General features: G+C 39.0%; 1 protein-coding gene across 2 annotated transcripts in view; it reads left to right on the forward strand.

Moving 5' to 3' along the window:
• zmym2 (zinc finger, MYM-type 2) overlaps positions 1-19634 on the forward strand; it is a 39715-nt gene extending 20081 nt beyond the window's left edge. For both annotated transcript variants that reach the window (XM_022216952.2, XM_051959007.1), the window contains exons 8-25: positions 121-271; positions 730-845; positions 1454-1579; positions 3491-3641; positions 3871-4043; positions 4143-4308; positions 5065-5093; positions 5326-5467; positions 5687-5808; positions 5947-6121; positions 6282-6416; positions 8018-8142; positions 8241-8433; positions 10166-10308; positions 11545-11659; positions 12907-13149; positions 14265-14406; positions 15394-19634. In XM_022216952.2, coding sequence (XP_022072644.1) covers positions 121-271; positions 730-845; positions 1454-1579; positions 3491-3641; positions 3871-4043; positions 4143-4308; positions 5065-5093; positions 5326-5467; positions 5687-5808; positions 5947-6121; positions 6282-6416; positions 8018-8142; positions 8241-8433; positions 10166-10308; positions 11545-11659; positions 12907-13149; positions 14265-14406; positions 15394-15616 — 2670 coding nt within the window. In that variant the 3' untranslated portion in view covers positions 15617-19634. The remainder of the gene's footprint in view (positions 1-120; positions 272-729; positions 846-1453; positions 1580-3490; positions 3642-3870; positions 4044-4142; positions 4309-5064; positions 5094-5325; positions 5468-5686; positions 5809-5946; positions 6122-6281; positions 6417-8017; positions 8143-8240; positions 8434-10165; positions 10309-11544; positions 11660-12906; positions 13150-14264; positions 14407-15393) is intronic.
• Positions 19635-20408: the final 774 nt, after the last annotated feature.

Raw genomic sequence — 20408 nt, forward strand, 5'->3', positions numbered from 1 at the left:
GAGCACCCTCTGCGTTAATATCAGTTGACATCACAATGTTTTCTGTTGCATTTTGCAATTAGTATTATCAGTGTCATGTGTAATCGGTCATTGTTTTGATATCATGCCTCTCTGTTCCAGGTCCACAGTAAACTTGCGAGCTGTCTAACTTGCAAAACGCTGATCAAGACCGGCGAAGTGCTCCACAGCCTCGGAGCAGGCGGCACAATGGGTTCATACTGCTCTGTCAACTGTATGAACAAGGGCAAGTTGGCATCAACGTCCTTCCTCAGTGAGTAACCAGGATACACAAGCAGTACGGGTAACAAATAAAGCAGAGTCAGGAGTGTTTTTTTTTTTTTTTTTTTCCCAAAGTTGTTTTTAAACCTGAATAAGACCTTCAGGTAGAGTCCTGTGCAGTAACAGAAGTCCTTTACGATGGTAAACAGATGTTAGCGACACAAGGTTATGTTCTCATGGCTACAAGTGGGCAGTAGCAGGAACATAATGAGTGTTTAGCTTGGTAAGGGCCAGGATGGCTGCTGTTCATGTTCAGAATTAGATTATTTCCCTGTGTGAATGCATTTAGGTTTATTGGTTTGTGTACTTCCTGCTTATTAAACAGCAGAGAAAAGCCCCTTTGAACCCGTTTGTCCACACCTCATTGTTAGTACTTGAGTAGGAAAACCAGTTGCTTCTAAAAAAAACTGCACCTTTTTATGTATTTTAATGTTTAATATCTGTGTGCAGACACAGAGCCCACGTGTCACTTCTGTAAGAGGAATTCATTACCGCAGTACCAGGCCACGCTGCCAGAGGGAAACATCCTCAACTTCTGCAGCTCACAGTGTGTTACCAAGTTCCAGGTGGGGACTCTTTGTCATTTCAAACCTGAGCAAATAAATCTAGGTCCTTGTACAAAAAATACTAGAATATGTCCTTCTGGTGTGTTCTATATTATGCAGGATGATGCTGAAAATGAGCATGCGGTGTACTAATTCTGCTCAATATGAAGCTATATAATTGGAACAAAGTCAGAATACTAATGGCCACAGTACTCCATTTTTTCTACAGATTAATTTGGACATAAAATGTTACTACAGTTGACAAAATAAACCCCAGGTTAACTGTTAGTATCCAGCAGTTTTACACATCCTCATAAAAAAGCAGCTCAAACATCATAAATTCCTTCAGTAGAGTCTATGACCCCATTTTGCTTTCATTTACATATTAATGAGAAAAGATTTTTTTGAATTGCAGCAACTTTATCATAGTTTATGATACACAATTTATACGTTACAAACCACAGCAACGAGGACTTTGAAGGCACAAACCTCTTTTCAAGTAGATGTGTTAATTTCATTAGGAGAACAAGCAGGTGGTGTGTTTCGATAAATCAAACATCAGGACGCTTAAGGAACAGTGTTACACACCAGCTGGGAGATTTTTTTTAATGTGATGTTTTCCTTTACAGAATGCCACTCTTCAAACAGCCACCAATGGACAGACGCCTCTCTCTACTACCAACAACACTGTCCAGCTGAAATGCAACTACTGTCGAGGAGCATTCAGCTTGAAGCCCGAAATTTTGGAGTGGGAGGTGAGGCTGTCTTTTAATCTTAACACAAATGGCACAGAAAGAGAGTCTGGTGACTTTTTAATGCAAATAAACACTATAATAGTGTGAAGAGCTTTAAACTACAGTAACTTTATCTTGGAAGCTTAGTGATTGGTAAGTGAACTGAGCATTAATTTTTTTTTAATCATATCAGTCCGTTATTAAGGAAAGCTGCCAAAATTCACTAATTCTGACTGTGTAAATGTAAGTAATTGCTGATTTTGTTAGTGATTAATTTGTAATGGATTCATGCATCAGTGCGCCAGAAGACAGGGCTGAGGTGGAAGACAAAGTTCTCGATGCATCAGTAAATCGATATTCCAACCCTCACATATGGTCATAAGCTCTGGATAGCTATCAAAAGAATTCAGTGGAGGATGCAAACGGCTCAAATGAGTTTGCTCTGTACAGTGGCTGGACTCAGCCTCAGAGATGGGGTGAGACACTGGGAAATCCGGAGATAGTTTGAAGTGGAGTTGCTGGTCTTTCACTAGGTGGTTCAAGCATGTGATTAAGACGCCTCCTGGACACATTCCTTAGGAGGTTTTCCTGGCATTTCCAACTGGGAACAGACTGGGTAGACCCTGAACTTGCCAGATGGATTATATATCTCATCTGGCCTGGGTTTTCCTTGGCTGTGGTTAAGAGAAGCTGGAAAATGTTGCTGGGCAGGGTGATGTTTGGAATGACCTGCTCATTCTGCTGTCACTACAACCTGACCGTGTTTAAATGATTGAATACATTGAATGGATGGGATGTTTTTGATTTAACTGCTTTTAAAAATTGAATCAATTTATACAATGTTCGTTATTAAGGCAGAAGACGAAGTGCATGCAGTTTAACTGTCACAAAATTTGTCATAGCTGTGCTGATAAAGGAAATGACAAAGGAACTGATCATCGATTTCCGCAGATCCAAACCCCCTCTTCAGCCAGTGAACACTTGTGGCGTGGACATCGAGATGGTGACATCATATAAATATTTAGGTGTCCACCTTGATAATAAGTTGGACTGGTCTACAAACGTAGACTTCATCTACAGAAAGGGTCAGAGCCGACTTTATTGCCTCAGAAGACTTCGATCACTAGACATCTGCAGTAAGATGCTGCAGATGTTTTATCAGTCTGTGGTAGCAAGTGTCCTGTTTTATGCTGCAGTCTGCTGGGGAGGCAGTATAAAACAGAAGGATGCAAAGCGTCTGAACAAACTGATTAAAAAAGCTGGCTCTGTGGTTGGAATCGGATTGAACACACTGGAGGATGAGGTGGAGAGACGGGCACTGAGCAAGATGGAGGCCATTCTGACAAACATGGATCATCCACTTCACATCTGCCTCAATGAACAACGAAACATCAGTGGACGGCTCCTATCCCTGCGCTGCAGGACAGAAAGATTTAGGAAATCTTTCTTGCCATCAGCAGTCAATTCAAAATTAAATAGATAAGAACCCTGACAGCTGAATTTCCCTTCGGGGATGAATAAAGTAATTCTGATTCTGATTTGTCTGGTCATGCAATCTTACTGTTTATTGAGATGGAGTTACAGGCGTGTTTGATGACCGCATAAAACTAGTGCACCTCCCTGCTCTCTAACTGCTAACTGTGGAAGTTATTTTGAATTTTACAGCCTCAGCTTGTAAAAAGATGTCTGACTGGCTACCTGAGGCTAATGCTAACGCTAAACTAGGATTTTCAAATGTTAACATAGCTTGGAGTTTAGTTCTGCCAGCAGAAAGCACTTCATCTGCTGGTACGGAGCAGCAACATTCTGGTTACATGCTTCCAACAACACTTAACTAAAGTAATGTATGTATCGGCACTGTGGTGTCATCCTGCAGATTTTTTGGTTTTTTTTTTCCTACACACATGATGAACCAAATGTTTGTGTTTTCAGGATAAAGTCTACCAGTTCTGTAGTAAGACGTGCTGTGAGGACTACAAGAAACTCCACTGCATTGTGACGTTTTGTGAGCACTGCCAAGAGGAGAAGACACTACATGAGATGGTCAAGTTTTCAGGGGTCAAGAGACCATTCTGCAGCGAAGGTACTTCTTTCCAATTCTCTCCTCTTCGCTCTCGGACACTTGATGTATCTGAGCAATTTTCTTGACAGTTTCAAAGACTGATAGTGACTTATTCTTTTCATATAATAAATGTATCTCAACTCTTTTACCCATATAACTGTTTGTGTTTGGTATTTTAAGCCTAATTTTCACATCTGAGGCCTTCATGGTGTTTTCTGTTATATTTATTTATTTTTTCTTCTCTATCTAGGCTGTAAGCTGTTATTTAAGCAGGATTTTATCAAGCGGCTGGGTCTAAAGTGTGTGAGCTGTAACCACTGCAACCAGCTCTGTAAGAGAGGTGTGACCCGGCAACTCGGCGGCATGACTCGGGACTTCTGCAGCGAGACATGTGCCAAGAAGTTCAACGACTGGTACTACAAGGTCTGCTCATGCATAATTAGTTAAGATGAATGTACGAGTATATATGCACGGCGAGGAGTTCTCATCAATACTCTGAAATTGTCTCCTTGTGGCCACTAGGCGGCGAGGTGTGACTGCTGTAAGGTGCAGGGAAATCTGACAGAAAATGTGATGTGGAGAGCAGAGATGAAGCATTTTTGTGACCAGGAGTGTCTGTTGAAGTTCTACTGCCAGCAGAACGAACCCATCATGGTCACACAGAAAGGACCCGAGAACACTACCCTAGGTATAAAATGAGTGAGTGTGTGTGTGCTTGAATGTGGATAAAACACCACAGTGGCTATAAAATGCCTTTTGTGCTATATGACAAAGACGCAATGCCATAATACTTAAACAATACGTTGAAAATTTGAATTTCTGTGTTATTTGTTTTACAACAATTTTAAAATCCTGGAATCACCTCAAGCACCCATGTGTGTTGCCAGTACTGGAAAAATAATTCTTATTCTATAGATAATTTCCTTCTTAGATTTGTATTAACATACTTAAGTGTTCTATGCACATTCTGCAGCTGAGCTAAGCTTAGCTTGTTTTTTTGTTGCAGCCAAGTCATTAGTTCCTTCAGAGTTACTGTTAGCACAGTTAGCTTTTCAAAGAGTTCTGTTGGAGCAAGTGATTTGTTTTTGGCATTTTTTAAAATGAGACATGTAGAATAAACTGATTTTGATGAAATATTAAGTTCTAATTTTAGCTTTGGTTAAGATTTCCAACAGAACGTTACATCGTAGATAAGTTTGTAAACCATAAGCTGAAATTCTTATAAATAGTGTACTTAGGGCATATTTTTTTTAAGGAAACCTGTCTTTCACATCACTGGTTTAGGATTTTAACAGTCACATATTAGGGACTGAACATTATCTCTTTCAAAAAATGTATTTATTTTTTAAAATCATGCCCATCTACCTATGTTAATTTGTGCCGCTGTTCTTGACTCAGTTCTTTATCAGGTAAAGATATGATGCATTTCATTTTTCTCTTACAGGGCTTGATGTGCAAGGGACCAAACTTGGAGTAAGTAAGAATTTACTAAAAATGCAAGTATTAATTAGCTTTGAAATTATTTAACATGAATTATTTTAATATATTTATTGCATTTTTAAAATGTAGTGCATATACTTTAAAATATGTAACAAATTTCCTTTTATTCAATATTCTTTGACCAAATATCAGTTCTGTATTTCTTTGTAATTATTGATCATTTACAAGCAAACTTGTCTCTTTGGTTTTGATCTTTTCCACGCAGCTGGTCAACCAGAGTACTGCGGCATACACAGGTGGAGGTTTGATGAGAGATGTCAAGAACAAGGCCGTGCTCTGCAAGCCGCTCACCCTCACCAAGGCTACTTATTGCAAGCCACATATGCAGAGCAAACTTTTACAGACAGGTAAAAGCTGAAATCCTTTTTTTTTTTTTTTTTTTTTTTGGTTTCTTTGTTGGTGCTTTAGGGTTTAATAAATATTGCTCACATGAGCTGCCTGGCTTGAATTAGCGATGTTATGCAAAGCTGAGTAACTAGCTTACAATTACCAATGTGCTCATTGCTTCATGACCCATAAATACATGCACTGATTTTCTTATATGATTTTGCAAATTGGGTCCACAGATGTAGATGATGGTGTGAAGAGGGAGTATATTCCTGTACCAATACCTGTACCCGTCTTCATCCCCATGCCCATGAATATGTATTCCCAGTACACTCCCAGTCCAGTCTCTATGCCTGTACCGGTAAGAAATGTGAATTATCCATGCTAAAAGTAGTAATAATGTTGAATTTTGTTATTTCATACAAAATTAAGTCAGGATATTTTTTTAACCAAAGTCGTCAGTTTACTTATCAGAACGTTTGTTTTCTTCCCCATCCAGGTTCCTGTGCCTGTGTTCCTTCCCACCACCCTGCAGGGGGCAGAACAGATCATTCAGACCATCAGCGAACTGAAAAACAAGGTGCCCTCTGATCCGGTGGAGGCCGACCTTCTCTCCACGGCTGAGGAGGTCGCCGAGGAGGTCACAGAGGAGGTCACAGAGGAGGAGAAGCCAGGTGGGCTTATGACGGAATTGAAAGATTAGAGATGTGCTAAAGGATTGTGCAGACATTTTTGGAGCTTAAAACAAAAAGGGGAGGATGCTTTCAGAAATAATGGCACATGAAGGAAGCTGCTACAGATAATAATGAGGACCCATATGGCTGTATGTTCCAGATGTGAAGCTGGTGAAGAAGGAGCACAAAGCAGAGCAGTCCTCCAGCTGCAGCACCTCGATAGAAGAGGAGCAGGAGGAGGAAGAAGAGGATAAGTACGAGCCCGACCTGGACCTGGAAACAGACTTCCCTCAAGGTAAACACCTAATGTGAGCATAGGACCAGGGACACAGTTTCAGGAACCATGTCTGATTGTTTCTGAGAAAGTATTTTATTGTACTGTTAACTTTTTAAGAAGTTATTTGTAGACCATTAGAGACTTTTTGCAGTGTTTTTATTAGAGACTTTTGTACATTTTTTGTGAGGTCTTTATAGTTTGAGACATATTTAACTCAAGGAGTGGCTCTAAAATGTCTTTGTATTGCAGTATAATGCATTATAGTCACCATAAAGCTTCTAATGATTTAATAATCACTTTCAGGATGTTAAAACAATGTCATTTTTCACTACTTGATTCTGACAGATTTCAAGGTTTTGCTATCAAAGTCAGACAGTTCACTTTAATGAAACTGAGGAAAAAACCTTTGTTTTACTTTTTTCTTCCCCAAAGTTCACACTATTGCAATATTTAAATTTTAACCATTTTTTTCTTCATTTAGACAAACAAATCAGATGTCATTTGCATTGTATAAAAAAACTGAATAAAAACCTAACTCCTGACAATAATATGTAATATTAGCCTGTCCAAACTTTGTAGAGCTGCTTTTTATTGAATTAAGAGTGAAGTTCCACCCTTTTTTCTGAAGCCAACATTGTTGCTTTCAGATTTTTCAGATGACTTTGTCTGCCCCATACAGGCCAATTTCTCTCTGCGGAAAGAGGATGGGAAATTCAGAGCATCTTGGAATATTTATTTGGTCCCACCCATGTTTGAATGCCAAATAAATTAGCAAAAGCTTCTAAACTGAAATCAATCCATTTGTCTCCAGTGTCGACTCTGATGTCCTCATTTTCTCTGTCTGGTTGCATCTTCCCTTGTTGTTTGTTCAGTTTAGTGAAGCGGTCGTTATGTAACAGCATCTGACTGCATGAGGGTTTTAATGGATCAGTACAGTAATTGAGATTAAAATTCCTCCCTACGGTTATTTCTGGACCTGCTGTCATCACCCGAAGAGGTTATAAGATTTGACATACTGTCCAGAGAAGAAGTGTGAAGTCATTAGTTGGGCTAGCAATAGATACGTTATTATTATTATTATTATTGTTATTATGCTTTCTGCTTTTTTTTCTGAGCTGAATGTTATTCACTTCACCTGCCACTGGTTATAATGTAGTGGCTGATCAGTGTAAAATCAAAGTTGATGTACTTCACGTTATACACACTCTCACCTTTTGATAAGTTCACAAGATCGTTTGTTGCGTTCTGTTCCATATGCTCATACTGAATTAGATAAAAGGCTTTTGCTTTCTCTGCACCTTTTGCATGGTAGATGTTGCAGAAAAACTAGAAACTAAGTTAATCTCATTGAACGCTTTTAAATCCAAACTGTGAATTTTTGAGGTCGACTCCACAACTTGCACTTGTTTTTCATAATTTTTTTGTAAATCTAGTCTTTTTATTTGTTTTTTGCTAGTGTTTTATTTGTGTTTAATTGCCATGTAATTTGCTGCTGCCTATATTGGCCATGACTCCCTTGGAAAAAGAGGTTCTTAATCTCTGTGAGATCTCTCCTGGTTAGATAGAGGTTAATAATAAAAATAATAAAATCAGCTTACAGATGTTGTTTCTTATCTCAGCCTCAGACCCTGTTCCAGCTCCGGAGAGGATGGACGAGGACATGAGCTTTTCTCTACCTCCAGTCCGGTCTGAGGAGAAAGAAGAGTCGGAGGAGTCGGCACCTCGACCTCAGCCCAAGAAACAAGTAGGATCACACACATACAAACATGCCTGTAACACTTAGAAACGTAGCACTGGCCTCCTTTACTTGACTGTTTAGTAATGGGTCTGTTTTTGCTGCAGGGGAACAAGAGGCAGGCAGTCCAGAAGAGTTCAGATTCAGCCTCATCCTCCTCTTCCAAATCAGCGAGCAAACCCTCAGAAGGACCATCGCTGCCTCTCAAAGCTCGCTACGGCATCAATGCCTGGAAACGATGGGCACTGTCTCCTTCTGACCAATCAGATGACACCAAAGTGAAGGACGACTCCAAACCCGGTGAGCTCAATCACACTGTGGCAAACAGTAACATAGTAATGGCCAATAAAGTTACACCACCCAATAATGTCATAAATTTGGCCATTTCAAAAATGTTACAAAGCCAGTAACATGATAACTTACCAAGAATGTAATAACTTGCCAATAATGTAATGTTATTACATTATTGCTTGGTTATTACATTAATGGCCCAGGTACCTTGGTTTTGGATGTAAATTTTGTCCTTCTAACTTTTGAGAGTGTTAACTCTTTTTATGTCAAGTTTTGTCTTTGTAATGATCTGACTAATCATTCACAAAATACTCACAATATATGTCAACAATGGTATCATGAACCTGTGACACCCTATTTCTATCATTAATAAACACTGACAATCTTCAACATACATGGACATGGTACATGGACTTTCAAAAAAATGTCAACAGAATTATTAACAACAAAACCAACAACAACAATAATAATGATAATAATAAGAATAAGTATAAGGTTAAGTATAGGTTCTCGACCTAGACCTGGTCTAATGTGGTCTATATGCTGAGAAAAACAGTAAAAATGTGCATTTATCGCATTTTCACAAATAGAATAAAGTTTTCACAAATCAGACACTGTGTTTTTATGAATCTACAGGCTCTGTAGAATAATTCAGTCCAGATTTGAAGAGTCTAGGTGTAGCGGTTCCCGACCTGGACCTGGTCTAATGTGGTCTGGATGAGAAAAAAACTGTAAAATGTGCCTTTATTGCATTTTCACAAATAGAATAAAGTTTTCACAAATCAGACACTATGTTTTATGAATCTACAGGCTCTGTAGAATAATTCAGTCCAGATTTGAAGAGTCTAGGTGTAGCGGTTCTCGACCTGGACCTGGTCTAATGTGGTCTATATGCTGAAAAAACAGTAAAATGTGCCTTTATTGCATTTTCACAAATAGAATAAAGTTTTCACAAATCAGACACTGTGTTTTTATGAATCTACAGGCTCTGTAGAATAATTCAGTCCAGATTTGAAGAGTCTAGGTGTAGCGGTTCTCGACCTGGACCTGGTCTAATGTGGTCTGGATGAGAAAAAAACAGTAAAATGTGCCTTTATTGCATTTTCACAAATAGAATAAAGTTTTCACAAATCAGAGACTATGTTTTTATGAATCTACAGGCTCTGTAGAATAATTCAGTCCAGATTTGAAGAGTCTAGGTACAGTGGTTTTCAATCTGGACCTGGTCTAATAAGGACTGGTTATAAAGCAAAAACTGTGAAATATCCCCTTAAACGTTTTCACAAATAAAATACTAATTTTACCAATACAATACCTCTTGTCAGGCATAGTTAATGTCTTACCCAAATGTCTAAAATGTTTACACATCAAGAAGTGTCGAAAAAAAACAGATAATCAGTGTATAAACTGTCGCACGGCACGTTCATTTCATTTCCCCTTAACTTTTCCCTTAAGTGCCGAATTGGAAGCTGCCGAATCGGAAGCTAACTTCAGCGTCGTGGAGCTATGTCGAAAATTCATTTCTCCATCACCAAAGTTCCCCTTTAAGTTATTGACTTTATTGCATTTAAAATGGCCAACATTATTACATTATTGGCTGTTACACATTATTGGTTGCTACATGCACTATTTACTTAATTCACTTTTAAGTTTCAGTTTAAGAGTCCAAGTGGATTGCTATTCTTAAAAGACTACCAATGCACAGTTTGCTAACAGCAGTCGGTGTTCACATCCTCTGCAGCTCGCCCTGAAAGCAACCTGCTGTCGATGAGTTCAGAGGAGCTGAATGTGGCTCTGTCCCGGTTTGTCAAGGAGGTCTGCAGGCCCAGTGGGAAACGTTACTCTCCAGACAGCATCCTCTACCTCTGTCTGGGCATCCAGCAGGTTGGTACGAAGCCAGAGAATCAAAGCTCAGAAAAACCAGCCTCTCCTTAGGAACTTCCCATACACCGATATTATAAAACACATTTAGATTACACAGTCTATGAGTATAGTAGATTACTTTCTGTTAATTCCTGCAAATTACTTGAAAACACAGTGTGGATCCAAATAATTTTCACGTTATTGCCCACATTGGTCTACATTAATCTATTATGCTTCACATGTAGTGAGTTAGGGTTCAGGTTCGGGTTTGGTTTGTTTCATGTCTTCTTCCTGTATTTCTTCTTAAGAAACTGAAGAATAGTAAGAAACCAAAGGTTTTTGACTTATTCTCAACCATGTGACAGAGTTGGCAGAGCTCTTAGACATTGATAAACATCAGTAAGTTTAGCAAACCTCTTGACTACTGTTTATATCAGAGAAATGTAAAAATGGCTGTAAAATACTGGAAAAATAGCTATGGAAAAGGGGAAACCTGAAACAAAGGCAAGATGTAGCAATGGTTTTCAAAAATCTGATAACTTCAGCCTCATTACCACAGTAGAGATTTTTACAAATCTTTTTCAAAAATTACTAAATGGAAACAATTTTAAAAATACAACATATAAATATTCACATTAGGCATGGAAAATCTGAATCAGCCTCATTGTTCTGTCATCAAACTTGAGGTAGGAACTAAAGTTAGTGGGAGTGTTCCCAGTAGGACAGATATTACTGGTGCGCAGTTGCTCCCTTCCCACATGTGAGCAGCAGCAGAACAGCATGGCTGTGGAGTGGAGATCAGGATTGAACGTCCTCAGGCGTGGGCCTTTTCTGGCAGAAATATGTAAGACTGACTTTTATCTGTTTGTGAAAACTGAATCTCATCTGTTTAGGTGAAATTTAAGTGAGTTTTTTTTTAGCTTGAAATTGTTAGAAATGTATTGTTCTTTATCTGGGCCTGCTGCTGCTTGCTGGTTCCCTTCCCCCTCTTTTTAAAATCTCCATATAATCAGCTATTTTGAGGGTTTCTGCAGAGCACCAGACTTGTGTTCAGCTCTTTGAAGAACAATAACTTCTTTTTACTTTAGACATTTCTGTACAGTTTAGTGTCCACTGATTATAACCATTTGCTGTTCACATCCTGAAAAAGAGTGACGATCAATTCAATATGAGGACACTAACATTTTTCCTCTATCTACAACCATGAGTTAAAGCTTGTTTGACCTTTTTTCTATGTGAATTTTTATCTCTTTGAAGCATCTTCATGCCAAAGGCCGGAAGGATGACTTGTTCAGTGACCCGTGCTACCAGCAGTTTGGAGAGGAGCTCAACGCGGTCTTGAAAGACTGGCAGCCCAGCGTGCTTCCTGATGGTGAGCGCAGCCGCACGCAGTTTAATGTGACCTAAAGAGCAGCAACAGATGAGTATTAGGTTGAATTTGTCCATTTTTCTTTTCAAGTGAGTACAGATTTGACCCACAAAAAGAACATTTTGAATTACTCTGCAAGAAGTTAATATCTCAACAGCAGTTCACTCAAAAAACTAATTGTTAGAGATGTCAAATTTACTTACAGTGTGGAAAATGGAAGCTAACTACAAACCTATCATTCATCATTCACTGTGCTGTTAAGCTACCTGTTGTGTTGCTCGTTATTATAAGCAGTGTCCAATGATTATAACTCTTCTGCTGTTCACATCCTGACACCTTGTGATTGCACCTTAATATTATATGAGGACACTGCTTTAACACTAACAGGGTTCTTGTTTACGCAGCAAATGATAACCGAATAGACATGGACTTTGGAAATGGTCAATTTGAACTCTTTAAAGTATCTGCATTTCCTTTTTTGCTATAATAATAATAATAATAATAATAATGTTTATTGATATAGCACCCTTAAGAACATCTTTCACAAGGTCCTTTGACAGTCAAAACATGCAAACAGGCAATCTAATAAGGCATGAGGAGACAAGGTAGAGCAGTCATTTACAATAAATAGCAAAAATTATAATAAGTTAAATGAACAATTAGCTAGATTAAGACACACATCAAACAAAGGAACTAGGCAGAATAAAAATTGAAGAATAAGATTGAAGTTAGAAATTAAAAATCAAGGCGAGATCACCGAAAAAGTAGGCAGCTAAAATGAAAATAAACCAAGAGAGAACATAAGATAAACAGGTAAATACAGAATGGAACACCAAAACAATTTAAAGCTAAAAGTAAACTTCCTAAATATCTACCTAAAATATTTTATTTTTGCCAATTTTTAAAATGAGACATACAATAAAGCAACTTTAATGGTTAGATCTGCATCATTTTCACAACAAAGCAGCACAAATGAGTAGTTCACAGACCATAATAGACTTTTAGAGTTTTTGATTTTGATAAATGGTATAATTTTGATGTTTTTTCCATCAAGACATAAAATGCCTTTAAACTCTACCGTGTGGTGTTTTATGGGCGGTTCAAAGGGTTAAGATTTAAAAATGAAAATGGGTTTACAGCATTATAAATATTATTACTCCTCCCACTTATCCATGGACTGGGAACGGAGAGCTTCAGACAATGGTTTGTTTAGCTCTTTAGAGGGATGTTAAGTGTTTGCCTCTCTCCAGGCTCTCTGTGGGGTCGAGTGGAGGAGCAGAGTCTGTGGAGCAGCCGGCATCTCGGGGAGCAGAGTCCATCGGCTCTGCTGCGCTCTCTGGTTTACCTGAACACCAAATACTTTGGCCTGCGCACCGTGGAGCAGCACCTCCGCCTCTCCTTCGTTAATGTCTACGACCCCGACACCGTCCATCCTGTTACCAAGGAGACCACCGTCTGCATCCGTGTGCCTTCCATTTCTCAGGATCACCATGGTGAGGCCAGAAACATGTATACATCTTTACTTTTGTCATATTTTAGGTGAATATATTGGTAGAAGGATGCTGAGTTTCCCACTGCCAGGCAGGAGGCCTAGAGGAAGACCAAAGAGGAGGTTTATGGATGTGGTTAAAGAGGACATGAAGGTAGTTGGTGTGAGAAAAGAGGATGGAGCAGACAGGGTTAGATGGAGGCAATTGATTCGCTGTGGCGACCCCTGAAGGGAAAAGCCGAAAGGAAAAGAAGAAGAAGCTCAAGCTCAGGATAGTTTAACCTATGGTGAAACAAGCTGTAAAATTTGACAAAACATTCTTTTTTTCTTTTTTACATTTGTTTTTTTTTTGTCTGTTTCTTATACAAAATCAACAATATATCTCACTTTTTTTAAATTGCCAAGTAGGCATGCCTTTAACGAGCAGCTCTAACAACTAATTTAATTACAGTGCTGCTACGGCATAGAAATAATGTGCTTCTAATTAGGTTTTATTATATTTTCAAGAACATTGTGCCAGATTTCCTGGCTTTGGTGAATCAAATGTAAATATAGTATTTTTAATAATGAATATTAAACATTTTGTTGTAGTTTTCCGAATTTGCTTTGTCAAAGTATAATTTAAATTTTTTTTGTTCAAAATGTCTGCTTTTCTTAAGCTATGTATGCTTGTTAAGTATTGGCACACTAAATTTAAAACGGACCAATCAGTGTTGGCGTTCCGATGTAATTTTAGGGGTTTTATGTCTGTATTGGATTTAATATTCATGTATTTAACGCTACAAGAGAAAAAATAGGCTGTCATACATTTCAACCTTTGTGGATATGAGCAATTTGAAACACCCTCAAACCTGCACTTTAACCTCATAGTTATTTTTAAAGGCAATATGCTGAAGTACAGAGCTGAAACATAAAAAGAAGAAGAAAAAAATCTAATTTCCCAGGGCTTTTCTTTAAATTAGCACTTAGGCGTAGTCATTCCCCATAATTTTCTTGGTAACCTTCCTGTTGTTTGGAGTAACATCAGCATTTTGTTAGTTTCAAATTTTGCTCACAGCTTCACACATGCATCTTCTGAAATGCTAAAAAAATATTATTTTTATCTTTTTCTGTCTGAAGTGCAAACACAGTCAAGAAAGCGAAAGCGTAAATTGGAAGAAGGCGATCGGGACAACAGCGGCGGCGACTCAGGAGGCTCTGCTGTTCGCTGCCCGGTTCAGAAGCATGAGTGTCGCCTCTATGAGCTCTACAGATCTAAGTGGTGGGTTCAAGTCTCTTTACCGGTGTGACCGAAACTCCTGAAATTCATTTGTATCATCACTGCATTACTTTCCCCAAACTTTATAGAATTTTAATAATTTAAGCGATGTAGAGTGGCAAATTGTGCAACAGCAGGAAATACAAAGATCGGCTCTCAGACAAACACACAACAGTTAACATCATTAATCTCAGCTTCAAGGCATTTCTAGGAGTTCTTTAAAGTGTGCTGAGATAAGCTCCTGCTCTTGAAATTTCAAGGACTAACATCAAAGCTTTTTTAACATCAGTTCATGTGTTGATTGAAAACACTGAAAGACACCACTTAAGCATTCTCAGAGCCCAGTTTGATGTATTTAAATGGCTGTTTGCAATCAGCACGAATAGAATACAGATAAAATTTTAAAATATTAGAATCTGGAACCAATAGCAGTTTTAGTTTTTTCCTTGATAACGATAAAAAACACTTTTTCTTGTGCAATTCAATCACACAGCCTACATTTCTGTATTTCTTCTAAGTCCTGTGATTAGAGCTCTTTGCTGTTCACATCCTGAACCACCGTGTTGAGTGTTTAAAGATGAGGACTTGAAATAATCTATTATTAAGCATTTCTTGTGATTATTTCAGACTAAATTCAGACCAGTAGATTCACATTTCTCTCCCTCTTACCCACCTCCCTCATGTCGTCCTCCTTCTTTTCATCATGCATTTTTTCCCTCCACCTTCTTTTCTTCACATCATTTCACACACATTGTTTTCTTTCATTTACTACTCAACATTTTTGCACTTTTCTTGCTTTCATCCAATCTTTTCTCTTGCTCATCTGCTCTCAATTTTCCTTATTCTACATTTCTTCCTCACCTTTCTGCCTCCTTTTCTGGTTCTTGCTGTCGGCTCACTTTCTATTTCCTTCTTCTTCTTCTTCTTTCCCCCACTTTTCGCCTCCCCTTGTTTTGTTTTCCCTTTCCCAACATGCCCTCCTTCCTCTAGCCCGCCATCGTTGCGGGAGCGCCTCGATATCTTCTACGTTCAGCCGGATCCGGCCTGCAGCCCCGACGACCCGCTGTGGTTCAGCTCCACGCCTCTGGAGAGACAGATCCTGGAGAGCCTCCTCACCAGAATCCTCCTGGTCAGGGACATTTACTCAGAGAAACAGCACCTGGAGGAAGATGAGGAGAAAGGAGACGGGGGCAAAGCAGCTGGAGGGGAGTAGCGACAGTCGCTTGGACTTCTGTTAGTGGAGCCTGAACAATCTGAAGAGGAGGATGCGTAGGGTATCTAATAGTGTGTGTCCTCTTCGCTCGTCTTATTGTCTAGTCCTCCTTAACCTCCTCACTGACTTGCTGTTTCCTCCTGGTGAGGAACGTCCACAAACAGAGGATGATGAAAGGTGGTGGTGAAGAGCAGCCCAAACGTTTACTTCGGCCTCAAAAAGGAAGCTAGCGGACAAAAACTTTGCTTTGATAAACCAGACGAAGGAGCACAGGCACAGATCTGATCAATACGAAGACAAGATAAAGGAAGTGGAGCTGAGATAGAAGACAGCGTGTTATCATAGTTTAATGAGACAGAAATTGCTGTTGTGCATCGATAACTTTCGATTCTGAGATGCAGCGTGTTTATAGTGCTCAGACATGCAGCTTAAAAATATTTATACCTCTACCAACACAGAATCATGCTTAAATAAAGTTATCAGCGACCACAAAGAGGTACCAAGTAACGGGTGAAGGGACTAGATGTCAAGGAGTTCCTTTCCTCTACTCCTCAGCTTCATGACCTCTTCGCCACCTCTCTGTGGGTGGAAATGATGATTCGGTGTGTTTGGGGTCAACAGAATAACTTAATTTTTGACTGAGTGAAACTAGAACTATCAGAAGAGTAGGAAGAGGTGCTGCAAAGCTTATGTGCTGTTCTTAGAAGAAATTCACAGCTGGTAGATTGAAATTCCATCTTTAATGCAGTCTGGACTTCAGCTTGTAAAAAAAAAAAAAAAAAACAAATGTGGCTGATAGAGATTTTCTCAGATCAAATATCACTTTCACTTTTCTAGTAATCATGTTTGACCACAGTCATCAGTGATTCACTTTGATCAAATTCTACTTTTTCTGAAAGGTCCCATATTGTGTCCCTTTTTTTAGCCAGTTAATGAACGTCTCTCATGTCCCCAGAATGCGGTTTTTCGCTCAAAGTACTGCAAAGACAGTTTGTTTTGTTTAGGTGTTTGTAGCTTTCAGTGCAGCTGAACTACTGCTGTCCACACCACCTTCAACAAGAAAACTGTTTGTGTCCATGACTGACAGTTTCAGAATGTTAGTGTAACACCAAGACTTTCTGTCACCTTTAACTCTCATATTTACATCGAAATATCACAAAAGTCACGGTACAGCTGTTGCTTTAAACTTGTGCGTTTGGAAAGTTTCAGATAAATCACTTGAAATCTGTATGCTTGGTGCAGAACCACAGCTTGCAAATGACTCCAAAATGACTGCTGGTTTACATGGGCGGCATTTCAGTCACTATTTTATACTTGTTTTGCTGTCTGACAGCAGAAAATTATGTAAATGAGAACAGCTTTATTAGAATTGGCTGTATTAAAATGCAGTTTATGTGACCACAGAGAGCAGAATAGAAGCTAACAGACGTAAACAAATTTTAGGCTGCACTGAAGTACAATAACGAAACATTCAGATCAGTTTCAACGCTCTCTTGAAGTTTCCACCATGTCCCTCAGCTTTACGGTTTCCACAAAGCTCTGACCTGTGAACATACACTCAAAGCTAATTGTGACGCTAGCCATATTAGCTGCACAGTGTGCTAATAATACGGGTCTGACTGTAGCTGTGGTGAAGTTGCAATCAGCAATTGAAATATTGCACTGGATCTTCAGTTCTCTTGATGCTGGGAGCGCACGGATACTATCGTGTTTGCTCTTGTAGCCAACAGCAGAACATCCGGTGTGCTTTGTGACTGAAACATTTCAGTTAGCAGGTAAACAAACCTGGTTGGCTGAGAAGCAGCTGGAATCAATGAAGGGGTGGGGTTATGCAAATTTTTGCTTGACAGCTTTTGGTTCCTCAGCTGCAGTGTAAAAGATCAATAAAGTTATTTGCTTATGTAGACTTAAGGAATGCCACAATTATATCTTTACACCTCCAAGAAACCTTTAAGGAGTTTTAAAATTTCAACAAGTAAATTTTTGTATTCAACACATATTTGGTTGTGTGAATTAGTGACTCAGAAGCCGAAAAGACTGCTCAATTTTGGTTTTAAACTGCAGTTGAGCTACATGTTGCCGCATTAAATTTACCCATGTTGTTGCTGTAAACAGGAAATGGCACATGTCAAATTATAAACACAAAGCTTTAACTTGTGCACGTTATTTGACTGTCAGTAGTGTTTACATGTGCTGCAGCCAAACAGAATCCTTTCTTCTCTGCTGCTGAGATTTTTACAGAAATAGATAAATATGCGACTGACAGACAAATCTAACTTCCCTCGATGTTGCGTTTTTCCACTGCACAAAGATGGGATTTCTGACTATCCAGCATGTCTTGAAAGGGTAGTATAAGATCAGCAGCTTCCTCCTCTCTGTTGTACCACATATCTCCGTTTACTGGGCTGCTTTCATTCCCTCCCATCGTTCTGCTCGCTGCTCTTCCTCCATCAGTACTGCTCTCAGGCAAAACCGTTGCACCACAGAGGTCTTCAGCTCAGAGTCGGGACAGAAAAAGAGGACTTAAACCAAGTGTTTTGTCATCGGGCTCACTGTGGTGCAGTGGAAAGGCTACCTACCGACATGCTGCATTTCTTTATAGGACATTAGGGGAACCTTCATTCATGCGATGTAGCATTACATGCATACTAAGCCCAGATTGGGTTGCTTTGATGTGTAAATATCTCCGGAACAAGGCGGTTATTTGAGTCCACACAGAGGGACACTGTGTTGTTTGGCATAAAAGAAACTCACCCACTGAAACCTTCAGCTTGAAAACTTGCCTCCTGAGAAGCCTTTTTTTTAAAACAACTGATTATTTATTTCTCTTTTTATTAGTTTGACTGTATCTTCTTTATGTTGGGGTGAGATTTTTATGGGTTTCCTTCTCACCCGCCACTCATTGAAAAACCTGCTGCAGACCTGCGCCCTCGCCTCTCTTTTCCGGTAAAAGGTATCGGTAAAGGATCCTGCTAAACATGAAGGACGTGGAAGCTCAGCAATCTTCTTTTTTTGAATTCTGCATTTCTCCTCGTGTTTGTATTCTTAGATTCCTTTCCACTTGATTTATTTTAAAAGCTGAGCACCTTTTAGTAATGTCCTGTCTTCAGAGCTGTTGTAGAGCGCTAGCACTGCAAAACAAAAGCTTTTATTGTGAAAGATAGATGGTTGGACTTTTTCTTTTTCACAAACTAAATGTGTTCTTTTTCTACATTAGTCTGTGATCATTTTTTGTATTTTCTTTTTATTTATGTCAGCCACCCCCCAACCTCTTTTTTTTTTTTAAACTTTTATTCATGTTTTGTTTTTGATTGTGTCATGAAGTTAAAACCCATTTTTACAATGATCTGAGGACTTGTTTTCTGCTTCCTAAGAACTTGGAGAATGCTTTGAGACGTTTCCACAACCAGTCCTCAAAATATAAGGAAGATGTTGAGTTTGACACCCCACGAACACAATCTTAATGTCTGAAATTTCTCACTGATTTAAAAACGTGTTCTCTGTGCACAATCCACATGACTGCTCCCCTCTCCTGACTGAAGTGGAATTAACTGGTGAACAAGGTCAGGGAATACACTTTCAGAGTTTTATTTTCTCTAAAGAGCAGGTGTTCCTGTTATTTTTCTACACCTGATTGCATTTAATGGCCTAGAACTGCAGTGTAACATTTCAGGAACAGCGCTAGTGGAGTTGGACGGAGAACATCGGTCAGGATTTCTGACACCGGATCAGTGCCAGCCTGAAATCCAAACCTTTAAACTTGACAGTGGAAGTTGGAGCAGACCCCGGATCAGAGGAACCCGGTTAACCTGGCTGATTTTTCCTGCTGGACTCAGAGGCAGCATCCAAACCTGCCACAGGTTTGGACCTATAGTAGACGCTGTGGCCGGCTCTAATGCCTAATGTGAATGTGCCTATCTGTATATACTGAAAGTGAGTGATTGTGAGTCTGATGCTATGTGTGGGCTGATCTGCTGATACGGTCATGTTAAATAAATGATTTCATTTTCTAACCAGACTCTTTTACGATGCTGTTTTGTTATAAAAATGAATATTTAAGGGGCAGTTCACATTACAAACATGACCTACACTACCAGTCAACAGTTTGAACACACCTTCTCATTCAGTGCTTTTTATTTGTATTATTTTCTACATTTGTTGATTAATACTGAAGATCAACACTTTTTTTTTTCAACATAATTCCATATGTATTCTTTTATAGTTTCATGTGTTTTATATGTTTCTATGCTGTATTGAAAAAATTAAATAAGCACTGAATGAGGTGTGTCCAAACTTGACTGGTCGTGTATATGTTGTTTAAGCTGCTCTCAGAGGCATTAAGATGGAAAGTTTGAGTTCCAAATACTGAGATTTTCCAAGTTTGTGGTAGCCCAATACATGTTTTTGCTCTCCTCAAAGAGTAAGGAAAATGGTCATCTCAAGCGGAAAGTTATTTTTTTTAAATTCCATTTTTATAAATTAAATGGTATCTATTGTCTCTGTTATGGGTTGACAAAAAAACAAAACTACATGCATGGTTCAGTTTAGTAGCCACTAGCACCAAAAAGAAAAAAAGTTATTTTGTGGTTTTTAGTAGACTTGTAAGTTTCAACTGCAGAAATATCAAACTGCTGTTAAAGCAAATAGAAATCCCAGATTTCCACAATTTTAGAAATTTAGGACTGACCAGCCTCCACTGCTTGTAAAACTGCTGCTTTTATTTAAAAATGTAACAAAAATGACCAACAACCAAGTGTCAAATGCAGCGGTCTGTGGAAGAAGTGGATGGACA

The sequence above is a fragment of the Acanthochromis polyacanthus genome, chromosome 14 (genome assembly GCF_021347895.1).
Source record: "Acanthochromis polyacanthus isolate Apoly-LR-REF ecotype Palm Island chromosome 14, KAUST_Apoly_ChrSc, whole genome shotgun sequence".
NCBI classification, from domain to species: Eukaryota; Metazoa; Chordata; class Actinopteri; family Pomacentridae; genus Acanthochromis; species Acanthochromis polyacanthus.